This window comes from Amblyraja radiata, chromosome 7, assembly GCF_010909765.2.
Source record: "Amblyraja radiata isolate CabotCenter1 chromosome 7, sAmbRad1.1.pri, whole genome shotgun sequence".
Lineage (NCBI taxonomy): Eukaryota > Metazoa > Chordata > Chondrichthyes > Rajiformes > Rajidae > Amblyraja > Amblyraja radiata.
The window spans coordinates 52,578,195-52,593,278 of record NC_045962.1 but is presented as its reverse complement, the minus strand read 5'-3'; the positions used below and the strand labels follow the sequence as shown (position 1 = coordinate 52,593,278).

At 43.7% G+C, this 15,084-nt stretch overlaps 1 protein-coding gene across 9 annotated transcripts in view; it reads left to right on the top strand.

Annotated features, from left to right (window-relative positions):
- Window positions 1–15,084, top strand: part of hdac4 (histone deacetylase 4) — a 382,917-nt gene that overhangs the window by 174,544 nt on the left and 193,289 nt on the right. For all 9 annotated transcript variants that reach the window (XM_033024530.1, XM_033024529.1, XM_033024526.1 and 6 more), the window contains 2 exons: window positions 4,478–4,716; window positions 9,779–9,929. In XM_033024530.1, the coding sequence (XP_032880421.1) occupies window positions 4,478–4,716; window positions 9,779–9,929 (390 nt within the window). The remainder of the gene's footprint in view (window positions 1–4,477; window positions 4,717–9,778; window positions 9,930–15,084) is intronic.

The following is a 15,084-nucleotide window of genomic DNA, read 5'->3' as shown; positions in this document are numbered from 1 at the left end:
GAATCGGAAGAAAGCAAACTCAATGCTAACATTTATTTCAAGAGGGCTTGTATACAAAAACAGGGATATAATGTTGAAGCTCTATAATGGCCGGTTCTCACGGTGCGACCTGACGCAAGATGTCACAAGAGTGAAGTGGTCGTGGTCCAGCACGAGTTCCGCACGATATAACGGGGGGTAGATAAAGAGTTCCCAAGTCACTCGCACAATTCTGTCATTTGTGCGAGTGACTTGTCCGTCTCCCGATCTTTCCCGTTAATCGTGAATGAACATCGTGGACTGTAGTGTAGTTAATCACGTGGCACAAATGATGTCACTTTTTTTCACACACTATATAAATATCCTCCGTTCGTAGAATTGGCTCATTTGCAGACATGCCTATACAAAGTTGGTTCGAGTACAGGCTGGTTGTTATTTTCATTGACGCGCTGTATGCATTAGCGCAACATGTGCATCGAAAACGCTTGCGTGAAGGCAGAAGGGTGAGATTAATTAAAAAGAGAATTAAGAGGAAGTCTCACTGGGTTAAGCCCATGTTTCAACGGAGACCTCAATTTGGACAATATGAGCAACTGCTGTGCGAAGAGGATAAAAGTGCATTCAAAAACTTTGTCAGAATTCCACCCAAGCTCTTTAATGAGAAAGAATAATTTGGGACCTCTGCTGAAGAAGACTGACACTGTAATGAGAAAGGCACTGGAACCAGGGTTGCGCATAGCAATCACCCTCCGCTACTTGGCCTCAGGCGATTCTTATAAAAGTCTGTCTTACAACTTTCTTGTCGTCACCAACAGCATCTGTGGTATTGTCCGAGAAACCTGTGAGGCGATCATCCAATTTTATTCAACTGAAGTGATGGAATGCCCCAGTACACCAGATGCGTGGAAGAGAGTTGCACTGGGGTTTGAAAACAGGTGGAACTTTGCTCACACATGTGGGGCTTTGGATGGCAAGCATGTGGCAATTCGTAAACCGCTCAAATTATTTCAATTACAAGAAATTCCACTCAATTGTACTCATGGCGGTGGTTGATTATAACTACATAACTTCCTATATGTGGATGTGGGCACACCTGGAAACATAGAAACATAGAAACATAGAAATTAGGTGCAGGAGTAGGCCATTCGGCCCTTCGAGCCTGCACCGCCATTCAATATGATCATGGCTGATCATCCAACTCAGTATCCCGTACCTGCCTTCTCTCCATACCCTCTGATCCCCTTAGCCACAAGGGCCACATCTAACTCCCTCTTAAATATAGCCAATGAACTGGCCTCGACTACCCTCTGTGGCAGGGAGTTCCAGAGATTCACCATTCTCTGTGTGAAAAAAGTTCTTCTCATCTCGGTTTTAAAGGATTTCCCCCTTATCCTTAAGCTGTGACCCCTTGTCCTGGACTTCCCCAACATCGGGAGCAATCTTCCTGCATCTAGCCTGTCCAACCCCTTAAGAATTTTGTAAGTTTCTATAAGATCCCCTCTCAATCTCCTAAATTCTAGAGCGTATAAACCAAGTCTATCCAGTCTTTCTTCATAAGACAGTCCTGACATCCCAGGAATCAGTCTGGTGAACCTTCTCTGCACTCCCTCTATGGCAATAATGTCCTTCCTCAGATTTGGAGACCAAAACTGTACGCAATACTCCAGGTGTGGTCTCACCAAGACCCTGTACAACTGCAGTAGAACCTCCCTGTGTTGGTGATGGCCGGATTTGGAAAGAAACCTGGCTTGGGAAGAAAATGGAAGGTGGAACAGCAGGCATGCCTGATCCAGAACCTCTGTCAGGAGAAGACAGCCCGGACATCCCATATGCGATGGTTGCTGATGAAGCCTTTGCACTACGGCCCTGGATTATGAAGCCATATCCACAGAGGAATCTAACTAGGGAACAGAGGATCTTCAATTACAGGCTGTCAAGGGCCAGGAGGGTAGTAGAAAATTATTTTGGCATCTTGGCAAACAGATTTAGATGCTTGCTCAAGACAATGGAGCAGAGGCCCAAGAATGTGGAGAGTATAGTATATGCAGCATGTGTTCTGCACAACCTGATCCGAATGAGAGGTGCAGCTGCTGGATCAGCAACATCCATCCAGGACGGTGACATAGTGGACAGTGACACAGGGGAAGTAACACTAGGTGCTTGGAGAAGTGGTGCGAACAAGTTGAAAATGGTCTCACTGCAGCGTTTGAAAGATAACTCGGGCACATCCAGTGTGAAAGAGCAAAGAGACCATCTCTGCGCTTACTACAATTCACAATTGGGGAGTGTGCCGTGGCAGGACAGCTATATTGATGGATAGGCGACCACAGGAACACTACTGCATGTTATAAACTGACTTCCTAGTATTGTCCTCTGAAAAGTGCTTCCTATAAGATGTTCGTCCGCAAAACCTGCCGTTTAGAACATTGCATTATCCCTTTAAATGCCTGAGTTCACGCTTGTAGCGGAGGTTGATGGATATAATGTGTTTTAAATAATCTCGTGTGCCTCATTTGTTGTATTTCGTGTTTGCGAGGCCCTTTTACAGACAAATGTTTTGTGTGATGCATCTCCTCTCACTATGTGACAGAATTCGTCTTCTTATATTGTCAAATAGGAATAAAGACTTTGTATCACATTTACCGTGCTGATTGTCTTATTTCATTTTCTACCAAGAGGTGAAGAACACGTTTAAATAGCTGAACATTTCAGGGTCCTGCACACTCAAAAATGTAAATGAGTGAAAATGTGATTATATCACCTCCATTAAGGTTTTTTGTGTTTCACCATGAGAGGGATTATAACATTAGAGACATTCATCTTGTAGTGATGTATTAATGACGATTTGCAGACATCAAGCTGATAGTAAAAAATAAATTTATTTAGCAGTGAGGTAAACAAGCAATGACAATCAAAATGCTGAGGTAAAAGCTTTATCACACTTCAGGATATAATAAAATGTGGAGCCACCAACATGAGCATCACATCACCACTCACATGAGCACCCGGGATACTCCGCAGCCTTCGTCTCCAGCAGGTTGCGCTTTCTCTCCCTATTTCTATAATCCTCTCTGGATTTGTCATAGAGAATCTCATTGCATTGGTACCACTCCACCAGTTCCCCCTCTTGCTCCCTGTTGAAGTTATATGGCCTTACCTTCTGCCATCTTCCCTTTATGTTATCGTCTGCTGAGGCTATTGGGGAGGCAACAGCTACTGGGGAGGCAATCTCAAATCCACCTTGATCACCCTCTCCCTGCTCCAAGGAGCCCACAGGCAGTGGTATCTCTGGCATCTCCTCTTGCCTCTCCACCTGTCTCTCTTGCTGAGTCTCCTCCTCATTTACCTGCATGGCTAAAAACTTTCTGACTTTCTTTGACCCCTTTCTTTGCGCTTTTCTGAGAGGCATCTCTGCAAGTCTTACTGTGAAAAAGATTCTCAAACAATGACAATTAGGTGGGACGTCCTCGATGGACACATGGTCCATTGGCGATATTGAGACCACCTTTTTTACTCACCTTATGTCCCCTCTGTCAAGCTTCCGGGTTTACCGTTCGCAGGAGTTCCCACGGTACCCGCAAGAGTCATTGCGGATATCGCACGGATGTCGCACTGGCATCTGCGTTCATACAATGTTGCAACGCTGCTCAAGTCACTCTTGGAGAAATTCAAGAATTTTTTAATTTTCTCCCGACCTTACAAAGTTACACCTGCCGTTAGCGCCACGGAGGTCCTCGGTGGTCCACGAATGCCGTACTGCTATCGCAGAAGGTTCCCACGATGTTAAACTCTTGTTAAGTCTTGCCTCAGGTCGCACCGTGAGAAAGCCCTTTAAGGTGCTGGTAAGGCCGCATTTGGAATATTGTGAGCAATTTTGGGCACCATATCTGAGGAAGGATGTGCTGACTGGAGAGGGTCCAGAGGAGTTTTATAAGAATAATCCCAGGAATGAGTAGGTTAACCTATGATGGGCGTTTGTCGGCACTGGGCCTGTACTCGCTGGAGTTTAGAAGAATGAGGGGGGACCTCATTGAAACATACAGAAGAGTGAAAGGCTTGGATAGGGTGGAAGTGGAGAGAATGTTCCCATTAGTGGGAGAGTCTAGAACTAGAGGTCATAGCCTCAGAATTAAAGGATGTTCTTTTAGGAAAGAGATGAGAAATGTATTTAGTCAGAGTGTGGTGAATCTGTTGAATTCTTTGCCACAGAAGGCTGTGGAGGCCCAGTCAGTGGATATTTTTGAGGCAGAGATAGATAGGTTCTTGATTAGTGCAGGTGTCAGGTAATGGGGAGAAGGCAGGAGAATGGGGTTAGTAGGGAGAGATAGATCAGTCATGATTGAATGGCGGAATAGACTTAATGGGCTGAATGGCCTAATTCCACTCCTATTCTTTATGACCTTAAGAATGTGTATGAGCATTTAATTGTAACTTTGAAATTCTAGAAGTTCTACATTAAATAACTGATTTTAACTACTTTTTGTACTTTCATTTGTAGTTGATATAAGCACAGCACTGCCTCAAGTCCACACTAGTACACCAATGGATCTTCGGCTTGATCATCAGTTTTCAGTGTCACCAGCCGATCCTAGTGTGCGAGAGCAGCAATTACAACAGGAACTGATTGCTCTGAAGCAAAAACAACAGATTCAACGGCAGCTTCTTATCGCAGAATTTCAAAGGCAGCATGAGCAGCTCTCACGACAACATGAAGCCCAACTACAAGAGCACATAAAGGTGACCCAAGATATTTTAAACAATGACCAATTCAAGCTGACCAATTCTTCCTTTTTATTATTCTAGCATATCCATTATGAACAGAATTTAAAATTATGTTTAGTTTGATCTTGTCATTTCAGATGCTGTGATATATTAAGTTCAAATGTATCTGCATTCCTGCATTTATTTTGGTAATTTTTTATCTTTCTGCATTAATGTAGGAAGTCTTGTATATATATATATATAATTATAGAACATGTAATTGTGAACAGACCCTACCAATATCTATCTCCTGTTCAATTTGTGCATATACTTAATTTGGGGGACATTAATAAAGGCCCAGGAATTTACTGTATTGCTGCTGCAGTGATCTTTAATGCAAAGTAACAGAATATCAGACTTGCATTTTTTCAAAGATGCAGTGAGTTCCTAAGCTTTGCAAATATGAATTTGTATCCTTCGTTCTTCACATTTGAACAGTAATATTCCAACTGCATCAAATGCGCAATTATTAAAGTGAAATTAGGAAAGCTAGTCATTTAGTCTTTTTCTACCCATAAGATTATCTCCATAGGTTCCAAAATTATGAAGACAAATAAACAACTACCAAATTTTCACTCAAGGTAAACAAATAGTGGAGTCAAAAGGGAAAACCAGGACAGTATTTGAATGTTACAAAGTGAAGCATTGTTGATGTTAGAGAAAAATAAGTAAATGCAGATGGAGGAAATCGGAAATAAAAACAGAATGCTGGAGACACTCAATGAATCAGGCAGCATCTGTAGAAAGAGAAACAAAAAGAACATTTTAGATCACTAACTTCTCATTAGTACATTCTAATAAATGTATTACCAGAATATTTTTGTTACATATTTCGCTGTTTATCTTGTGAAGAAACATAGAAACATAGAAAATAGGTGCAGGAGTAGGCCATTCGGCCCTTTGAGCCTGCACCGCCTGGCTGATCATCCAACTCAGTATCCCGTACCTGCCTTCTCTCCATACCCCCTGATCCCTTTAGCCACAAGGACCACATCTAACTCCCTCTTAAATATAGCCAATGAACTGGCCTCAACTACCTTCTGTGGCAGAGAATTCCACAGATTCACCACTCTCTGTGTAAAAAATGATTTTCTCATTCTCCTTAAAAGACTTCCCCCTTATCCTTAAACTGTGACCCCTTGTTCTGGACTTCCCCAACATCGGGAACAATCTTCCTGCATCTAGCCTGTCCAACCCCTTAAGAATTTTGTAAGTTTCTTCTAAATTCTAGCGAGTACAAGCCGAGTCTATCCAGCCTTTCTTCATATGAAAGTCCTGACATCCCAGGAATCAGTCTGGTGAACCTTCTCTGTACTCCCTCTATGGCAAGAATGTATTTGTCAGATTAGGAGACCAAAACTGTACGCAATACTCCAGGTGTGGTCTCACCAAGACCTTGTACAACTGCAGTAGAACCTCCCTGCTCCTATACTCAAATCCTTTTGCTATGAATGCTAACATACCATTCGCTTTCTTCACTGCCTGCTGCACCTGCATGCCTACTTTCAATGACTGGTGTACCATGACACCCAGGTCTCGTTGCATCTCCCCTTTTCCTAATCAACCACCATTCAGATAATAGTCTACTTTCCTGTTCCATAGTTCTGATTTTGCTCCCCCTTCCCCCCAAATGCAACAAGGACAGAGTTTCCCTGGTCCTCACCTTTTACACCACCAGCCTCCACATCCAATCCATCCTCCGACATTTCCGTCACCTCCAATGTGATCCCACCACCCGACATGTCCGCCCATCTCCACCCCTTTCCACCGTCCGCAGAGGCTGCTCACCCCTCAACTCCTTGGTTCACTCATCCCACCCCATCCCCAGGTACTTTCCCCTGCCACTGCCAGAGATGCAACACCAGTGTTCCCAATGTGGCCTCTTGTACATCGGCGAGACCAAGTGTAGACGTTGCGACGATTTCGCTGAACTCTTATGCTCAATCCGCCAAGGCCCAGTGGAGATGCCAGTTGCTAGCCACCCTAACTCCCCTTCCCATTGACATACCAACCTTTATTTCCTGGGGTCTTCCATTGCTCGAATTAAATTAGAAGAACAAAACCTCATATTATGCTTGCATAGCTTTTAACACTCCTCCCCTCTTCCGGTCCGTCTGTTTCACACCCCCGCCCCATCCGACCCAAAACATCACCTAACCATTTTCTTTAGAGATGCTGTCTGACTCACTTAGTTACTCCAGCATTTTGTAACTATCTTTGGGATAAACCAACATTGGCAGTTCCTTTTTATTACAAATTTCTTCAATGCCTGACCTCTTCACATGTAGCCCTGAGTAACTTTTCCATACACTTCAAAAGTATATTTCGAAACCTATCTATATGCCTGGTTATAATATACAATTAAAAGTCTCATCTTGTATGTGTGTTGTATCTTCCTCAAATCATTACGCGCTACAACTTAAATTTTTACATATTCTAACTAACATTTTTCTCGAACACGCCCTATTCAGCTTCACTTAACATTTCATCCTATATTTCTCACGATTAAGTTATTCACGATTAAAGTTTTAAAAAAAGCCAAAAAACGCTTCTCACAGAGAGCCATTTTTCAGCAGCTTCCAGTGATGATGTCACAATGCCACTCACAGTGCACCAATCACAATGGGCTCTCAAGCTGCCGAGTGCCACAATTACATCACAATGGGACGTTGCCAATGGTAACTGCAGCTTCACATAGAGAACCTTTTTCCAGCAGCTTTCAGTGATGATGTCACAATGCCACTCACAGTGCACCAATCACAATGGGCTCTCAAGCTGCCGAGTGCGACAATGGCATCACAATGGGACATTGCCAACGGTAACTGCAACAGAAAGAGAGGTTGCCAAAGGCAGGCCCAATCAGGGGGGGCAACGAGTGTCATTTGGCATGGGTCTCATGCCTGTCTGTCTTGCTATTGAGGGAGTGCAGCGTAGCTTTACAAGGTTAATTCCCGGGATGGCAGGACTGTCATATGCTGAGAGAATGGAGCATCTATCTCATTGAAACATATAAGATTGTTAAGGGCTGAGACACGCCAGAGGCAGGAAACATGTTCCCGATGTTGGGGGAGTCCAGAACCAGGGGCCACAGTTTAAGAATAAGGAGTAAGCCATTTAGAACGGAGACGAGGAAACACTTTTTCTCACGGAGAGTGGTGAGTCTGTGGAATTCTCTGCCTCAGAGGGAGGCAAGTTCTCTGGATGCTTTCAAGAGAGAGCTAGATAGGGCTCTTAAAAATAGCGCAGTCATGGGATATGGGGAGAAGGCAGGAACGGGATACTGATTGGGGATGATCAGCCATTATCACATTGAAGGCTCGAAGGGCCAAATGGCCGACTCCTGCACCTATTGTCTATATTCTCTATTGTCAAATGGATCTTGATTTGGGGGCCTCTAGAATTGAGGGGCCTCTGCTTGATCTTGATTTGGGGGCCTCTAAAATTGAAATTGGCCTAGGCCTCAGTTCATCTATGAGAGGGCCTGGCCAAAGCTGCCATCGAGGGGGAGAGAGTGAGAGCTGGAGAGAGAGAGATGGAGAGTGTTGCACCAGGTTTGTTCATGGGCTCGCCGGCCTCCTGATTTTCTGCGGTGAGTTAGAGACCGTGTTCCACGTGTATATGGAGTGTGTGAGGTTGCTGCCCCTGTACGAATATCTGAAGGGGCTGCTCCTCAAGTTCTGGGGTTGCATTTTAGTCCCACGATCCTGATGTTTGGACACAAGGCAGGGATCGGAGGGGGGGGGGATCTCCCTGACGGTTTGCTCCAGGGCATGACCAAGATGTCCATTTGCGGGTCCAGGCAGCAGGTGGTCACACCAGAGTCGACTGCCTGCCCCTCTTCCGGGCCTACGTCCGTGTTCGTGTGTCCCTGGAGAGGGAACACGCAGTGTCCGCGGGGGGAGGAGAATGCTGCATGCTGCCAGAGAGGGAGAGAGTGCCCGCAACCCCCCCCCCCACACACACACACACACACACCCACACATCGAGTGTCCGCCCCCCCTCTCTCCCCCCCCCCCCCCCGCATTATGGCAATCACTTATTAAGAACAAGAGCACATGGATTTCATTGACTTTTCCCATAGCATGGTGTGCCACTGAACCCAGCACCAGAACACAAGCCAACTCTAGCTGCAGTGTGTACAATCTACAAAATACAAACCTACATTGGCAATCCCCATCCCCATAGACCTAAAACTGTACCTTTTGAGAAGATTAGAACATGAAAATAATGGGCACAATAGTAGTGCAAGTTTCTTCCCAAATTGTGCGTCAACCAAACTTCAACATAACATTGTTTCAATCATAATCAAAACGTCTCATTCATAGAATTTCACAGCAAATACTATCTGGAAGAACCCTCAATAAAGATATTCACTTAGAAGACGCATCACTGCTTACACGGGGCAATTAGTATTTGCCAATGAATATTGTCTTTCTAACATTGCTCACATTCTGATAAAGTAAACAAATCCATTTAATATTATATAGGATGTGACTTTAGATTAGCCTCAGAGCTGATTGTGACTGGCTGCAATAGACCTGAATCAGCTGAGCAAATGTGTTAGCAATAGTAAATAAGTGCAGGAGTAGGCCATTTGGCCCTTCGAGCCAGCACCGCCATTCAATATGATCATGGCTGATCATCCAAAATCAGTACCCCATAGAATGGCAGAGTGACTGCATGTTAGAACAAGCAGATTTTATTTCCTTCGTTATCAATTGTAACAGTGCTCCAATATAATTTTTACAGTTTCTTTTAATTATATAATTAAGTGAAGAATTGGAAAATTCTTGTTTCTGTAGACAATTTTCATTCTCACGATTGACATACCCAGCTAAACTAACAGGGATCAGGGGATTCAGATTTACATATTATAAAATAATTCCTGAAACAGGTCACCTATCTCAGTGTCCTACTGGAGAGTTCAAGCTGTGTTATTTTTAATAACAATTAATTTGATGAGGGAAGGGTCAATTAAGGTATCATTGATATTTGGGCATCAGTTGCTTACCCTCTCGTTTTTTCCTTTAATTTTAAGCATCAACAGGACTTGCTTGCATTGAAACACCAACAGGAAATTTTGGAACAACAGCGTAAATTGGAGCAGCATCGCCAAGAACAGGAAATAGAAAAAAAACACAGAGAACAAAAACTACTTCTGTTGAAGAACAAGGAAAAAGGAAAAGAAAGTAAGAAATTCTATTGTTAAAGACTTGCTCTGCACATTGAGTTCTGCTTTTGCAATGGACATTTCATCAGAATAGGCACTTCACAGATGTAATAAAGGTAGGAGCACAAAGTGATAGTGGAGAATAGATTCCCCCTGTGCTTGAAATTAAAATGGGCATTACAATTTAGTGACAGTGTCCTAAACAGGTAAAATAAATTAGAATAACCAAAAAACTGATTCATGATATTGCAATTGGGTTGAAGTTTACTTTTATTACAATGATCAATTTCAGCAGACTCCAGGATTGAGGTTTTTCACAAGATTTGTCATTAAGTAAATGTTTTGACCTCCGACTACCCCCCATCCAACCAAATTGGCCATTACATTAATGAGATGTGTTACTTGGTTATTAAATATGTAAGAACAATGATACGTAAAGTCATATTGCAAGTAGCATACTTGTTTTACAAATATCAGAAGCATATTATGTAATACTGCAGACTATTTCAAGCATTTTTACTGGTATTCATACAGGGTTCGTAGGTTGTCAGCTATAAATATAATTCCATACTGCATACAAATTCTCCTGGGTCCGTCATTAAAATAAGTGAGTGAATTATTTGCCATAACAGCATTTTGAGTAAGACTGAGTTTCTTTCTCTAAAATAACCATATAACCACTCAAAACATTCAATTCAAATATCACAGGTGATACAATGCAATTTAACGTAAAGAACCTAAATGTACAAGGCCTCATTGTAGCAGTGCGAGGAGACACAGCCCGATAGGTCAAGGTGGGAATCGAATGGGATTTGGAATCCTAGATTATATAATCCACTTCAGAATTTTAATATTGCAGTTTCTAATTGATGTGGGTGTTTTATTGTAAAATTGTGGGTAATTTCTGTTCAATTATGGTTAAAGATTACGGTTGCTGTAGGGATTTAAACAGTTTAAGTGGCCAAGAAAAGATTATTTGGTACAAGTAGATTGTCATCCATAATTTTAAAATACTCTGTAAATGAGCACAGTTATTAATCAATGCGGAATTATAAAGCATATTTAAAAAAATTAGATACATATTTTTAATGTATCCATGTGATTGTGGTGACCCAGGAAGTCGGGACAGAAATACAGTGCCCTTCATAATGTTTGGGACAAAGACCCATCATTTATTTATTTGCCTCTACTCCACAATTTGATATTTGTAATAGAAAAAATTGCATGTGGTTAAAGTGCACATTGTCAGATTTTATTCAAGGGCATTTTTATAGATTTTAGTTTCACCATGTAGAAATTACATGGCCACCACAACGGCTGTGTTTATACACAGTCCCCCCATTTCAGGGCGCCATAATGTTTGGGACACATGGTTTCACAGGTGTTTGTAATTGCTCAGGTATGTTTAATTGCCTCCTTAATGCAGATATAAGTGAGCTCTCAGCACCTAGTCTTTCCTCCAATCTTTCCATCACCTTTATAAACTTTTGTTGCTGTTTATCGACATGAGGACCAAAGTTGTGCCAATGAAAGTCAAAGAAGCCATTATGAGACTGAGAAACCAGAATAAAACTGTTTGAGACATCAACCAAACCTTAGGCTTACCAAAATCAACTGTTTGGAACATCATTAAGAAGAAAGAGAGCACTGGTGAGGTTACTGATAGCAAAGGGACTGGCAGGCCAAGGAAAACCTCCACAGCTGATGACAGTAGAATTATTTTTATAATAAAGAAAAATCCCCAAACACCTGTCCGACAGATCAGAAACACTCTTCAGGAGTCAGGTATGGATTTGTCAATGACCACTGTCCAAAGAAGACTTCATGAAATACAGAGGCTACAATGCAAGATGCAAACCACTGGTTAGCTGTAAAAATAGGATGGCCAGGGTACAGTTTGCCAAGAAGTACGTAAAAGAGCAACCACAGTTCTGGAAAAAGGTTTTGTGGACAGATGAGACGAAGATTAAATTATATCAGAGTGATGGCAAGACCAAAGTATGGAGGAGAGATGGAACTGCCCAAGATCCAAAGCATACCACATCATCTGTGAAACATGGGGGCTGCTGAAGGTACTGGCTCACTTATCTTCATTGATGATACTACTGCTAATGGTCGTAGCATAATGAATTCTGAAGTGTATAGACACATCCTATCTGCTCAAGTTTAAACAAATGCCTCAAAACTCATTGGCCAACGGTTCATTCTACAGCAAGACAATGGTCCCAAACGTACTGCTAAAGCAACAGGAGTTTTTCAGCTAAAAAAAATTCAATTCTTGAGTGGCCAAGTCGCCCAATCTGAACCCAATTGAGCATGCCTTTTATATGCTGAAGAGAAAACTGAAGGGGACTACCCCCCAAAACAAGCATAAGCTAAAGATGGCTGCAATACAGGCGTGGCAGAACAGCACCGGTGAAGACACCCAGCAACTGGTGATGTCCATGAATCGGAGACATCCAGCAGTCATTGCATGCAAAGGATACGCAACAAAATACTAAATATGACTACTTTCATTTACATGACATTGCTGTGGCCCAAACATTATGGTGCCCTGAAATGGGGGGGACTGTGTATAAACACTGCTGTAATTTCTACATGGTGAAACCAAAATGCATAAAAAATGGCCTTTATTAAAATCTGACAATGTGCACTTTAACCACATGTGATTTTTTTTTATAGACAATAGATTATAGACAATAGGTGCAGGAGTAGGCCATTCGGCCCTTCGAGCCATTCAATGTGATCCACAATCAGTACCACGTTCCTGCTTCTCCCCATATCACCTGACTCTGCTATCTTTAAGAACTCTACCTAACTCTCTCTTGAAAGCATCCAGAGAACTGGCCTCCACTGCCTTCTGAGGCAGAGAATTCCACAGATTCACAACTCCCTGTGTTAAAAGGTTTTTCCTCATCTCCCTTCTAAATGGCTTACCCCTTATTCTTAAACTGTGGCCCCTGGTTCTGGACTCCCCCAACATCGGGAACATATTTCCTGCCTCTAGCGTGTCAAAACCCCTAATAATCTTATATGTTTCAATAAGATGCCCTCTCATCCTAAATTCCAGCGTATACAAGCCCAGCCGCTCCATTCTATCAACACATGACAGTCCCGCCATCCCGGGAATTAACCTGGTGAATCTATATTGCACTCCCTCAATAGTAAGAAGTTCCTTCCTTAAATTTGGAGACCAAAACTGCACACAATTCTCCAGGTGTGGTCTCACTAGGGCCTGTACAACTGCAGAAGGACCCCTTTGCTCCTATACTCAACTCCTCTTATGAAGGCCAACATGCCATTCTCTTTCTTCACTGCCCGCTGTACCTGCATGCTTACTTTCCGTGGATTGTCACCTTGTCGTGGTGGTGAAGCTTGTGTGGCCTTGAGATCCTGAGAGCGATGCTGTCTGGAGCTATGCTCCTGGTAAGGCCACCCATGGCGGTAAGGTCGAGGGGGAGGTCTCTGACAAAGAGCAATCCAACCAAGACCTCAACGATGGAATAGGTGGAGGATGATGGCAAACATTAGTGGAGCGTCACAACCGCTGGGAAAGCGGATGAAGGCTGCAGCAGAAAAGGGTCTCCGGCTGTCTTGGACTCCATGCCACTGGATCCTGACCCAGATCTGTCAAGAATCGTGTGGTGGCTGTCTATGCACTAGTCTCCGCACGTTAAACAAAGTCACGCACAGGCACCCTCCATATAGGGAATACACCTAACACTGTGGATTAAGTCCTATGGCGATCAGCAAGTGGCGACGGGGCAGGATTGTGAGATCTGGAAGGCCCTAGTGATGAGCTGGCACATCGGTGGGTGCTAGATTCAGTCGCTGGACTCTTGGAACAAGGCAGAAGTGCCCTTTGGTAGCTGCACCAATGACTGAGCAGTCCTCTTTAGGATCCACTCTGCTCACCCCACTTGGGGAAAGGGCTAGAAAAGGTGCCCTAAAAACAGCCTGCCTCAAACTTAATTACCGACTGGATTACCGCGTCCAGAGGTATCACCACACACGGTCAGAAACACAGAAATATGAATAAGACCAGAGAGGAGAACCGCGATCATCGCAAGAGAACTGAGAAGATGCAGAATTGACATAACTGCACTTTCTGAAACCTGACGGGCAGACGAAGGACAACTGAAGGAGGAGAAGAGTGGCTACACTTTCTTCTGGAATGGAAAAGCTGCCGATGAGCTCAGGATCCATGGTGTTGGGTTTGCCATCAGGAACCAGCTCGTCTGCCACCTCTCTGAACGTCCTGTGGGAATCAGTGAGCATCTCATGACCATCCGTCTAGTGCTTGCCAACAACCAGATGGCAACAGTTGTGAGTGAGTATGCCCCTACTTTCGACTCTGAAGAGGAAGTAAAAGTGACCTTCTACGCCTGCTTGGACGAGACACTGTCTAAAATCCCCAGGGAGGATAAGATTATTCTCCTCGGAGACTTCAATGCCTAGATCGGCAGGGACCAACACCTCTGGAAGGGTACCATAGCAGGGCTTGAAATTAGCGGTTGCCAATGGCAACCAACAGCCCCACCGGGCAACCTAAAAGCCATGCCATTTTGACCGGCTTGGCAATCGTTTAATTCTGAGCTGGCCCCCTCTCTATCTTTCTCTCTCTCTCTCTCTGACACTCTCCGCCCGCTATCCGTGTCCATGTCTCGAGCCTCCGCCCGCTGTCCGTGTCTCGGGTCTCCGCCCGCTCCTCGTCCGCCGGCACGGCCGGCCGCCTTACACATGCGCACAACCACGGCCAGCACCAATGATCCTATAGTGAGGATCTTTGGCCTGCAAATCGCGGCCGTGGTTGTGCGCATGTGCCGCCCTGCACATGCACACTGCCACTGCAACTGGTCGGCGTCGGTCACTTTCTCCCTCTCTTTGCATGGTGGGAGATCTTGCTGCCATTGCTGTCCACTTGCCGCGACCGCTGAAAACCAACGCAGAATCACTCGCTGGAGCTGGAGTAACTCCCTGGAGTAACTCTTGCTTCTTGGTTTCCTGGTCCTCCAAAAAATGGAATCTAAACAGAATTTAAACACCACTACCAAACTCTGAAAAATAACAGCCTATTGCATTTTATCTGTTTATTTATTATTCATATATATATATATATATATATATATATATGGTCTATGGACACAGTGAGCTTTTATCTCCTGTTCTGTATT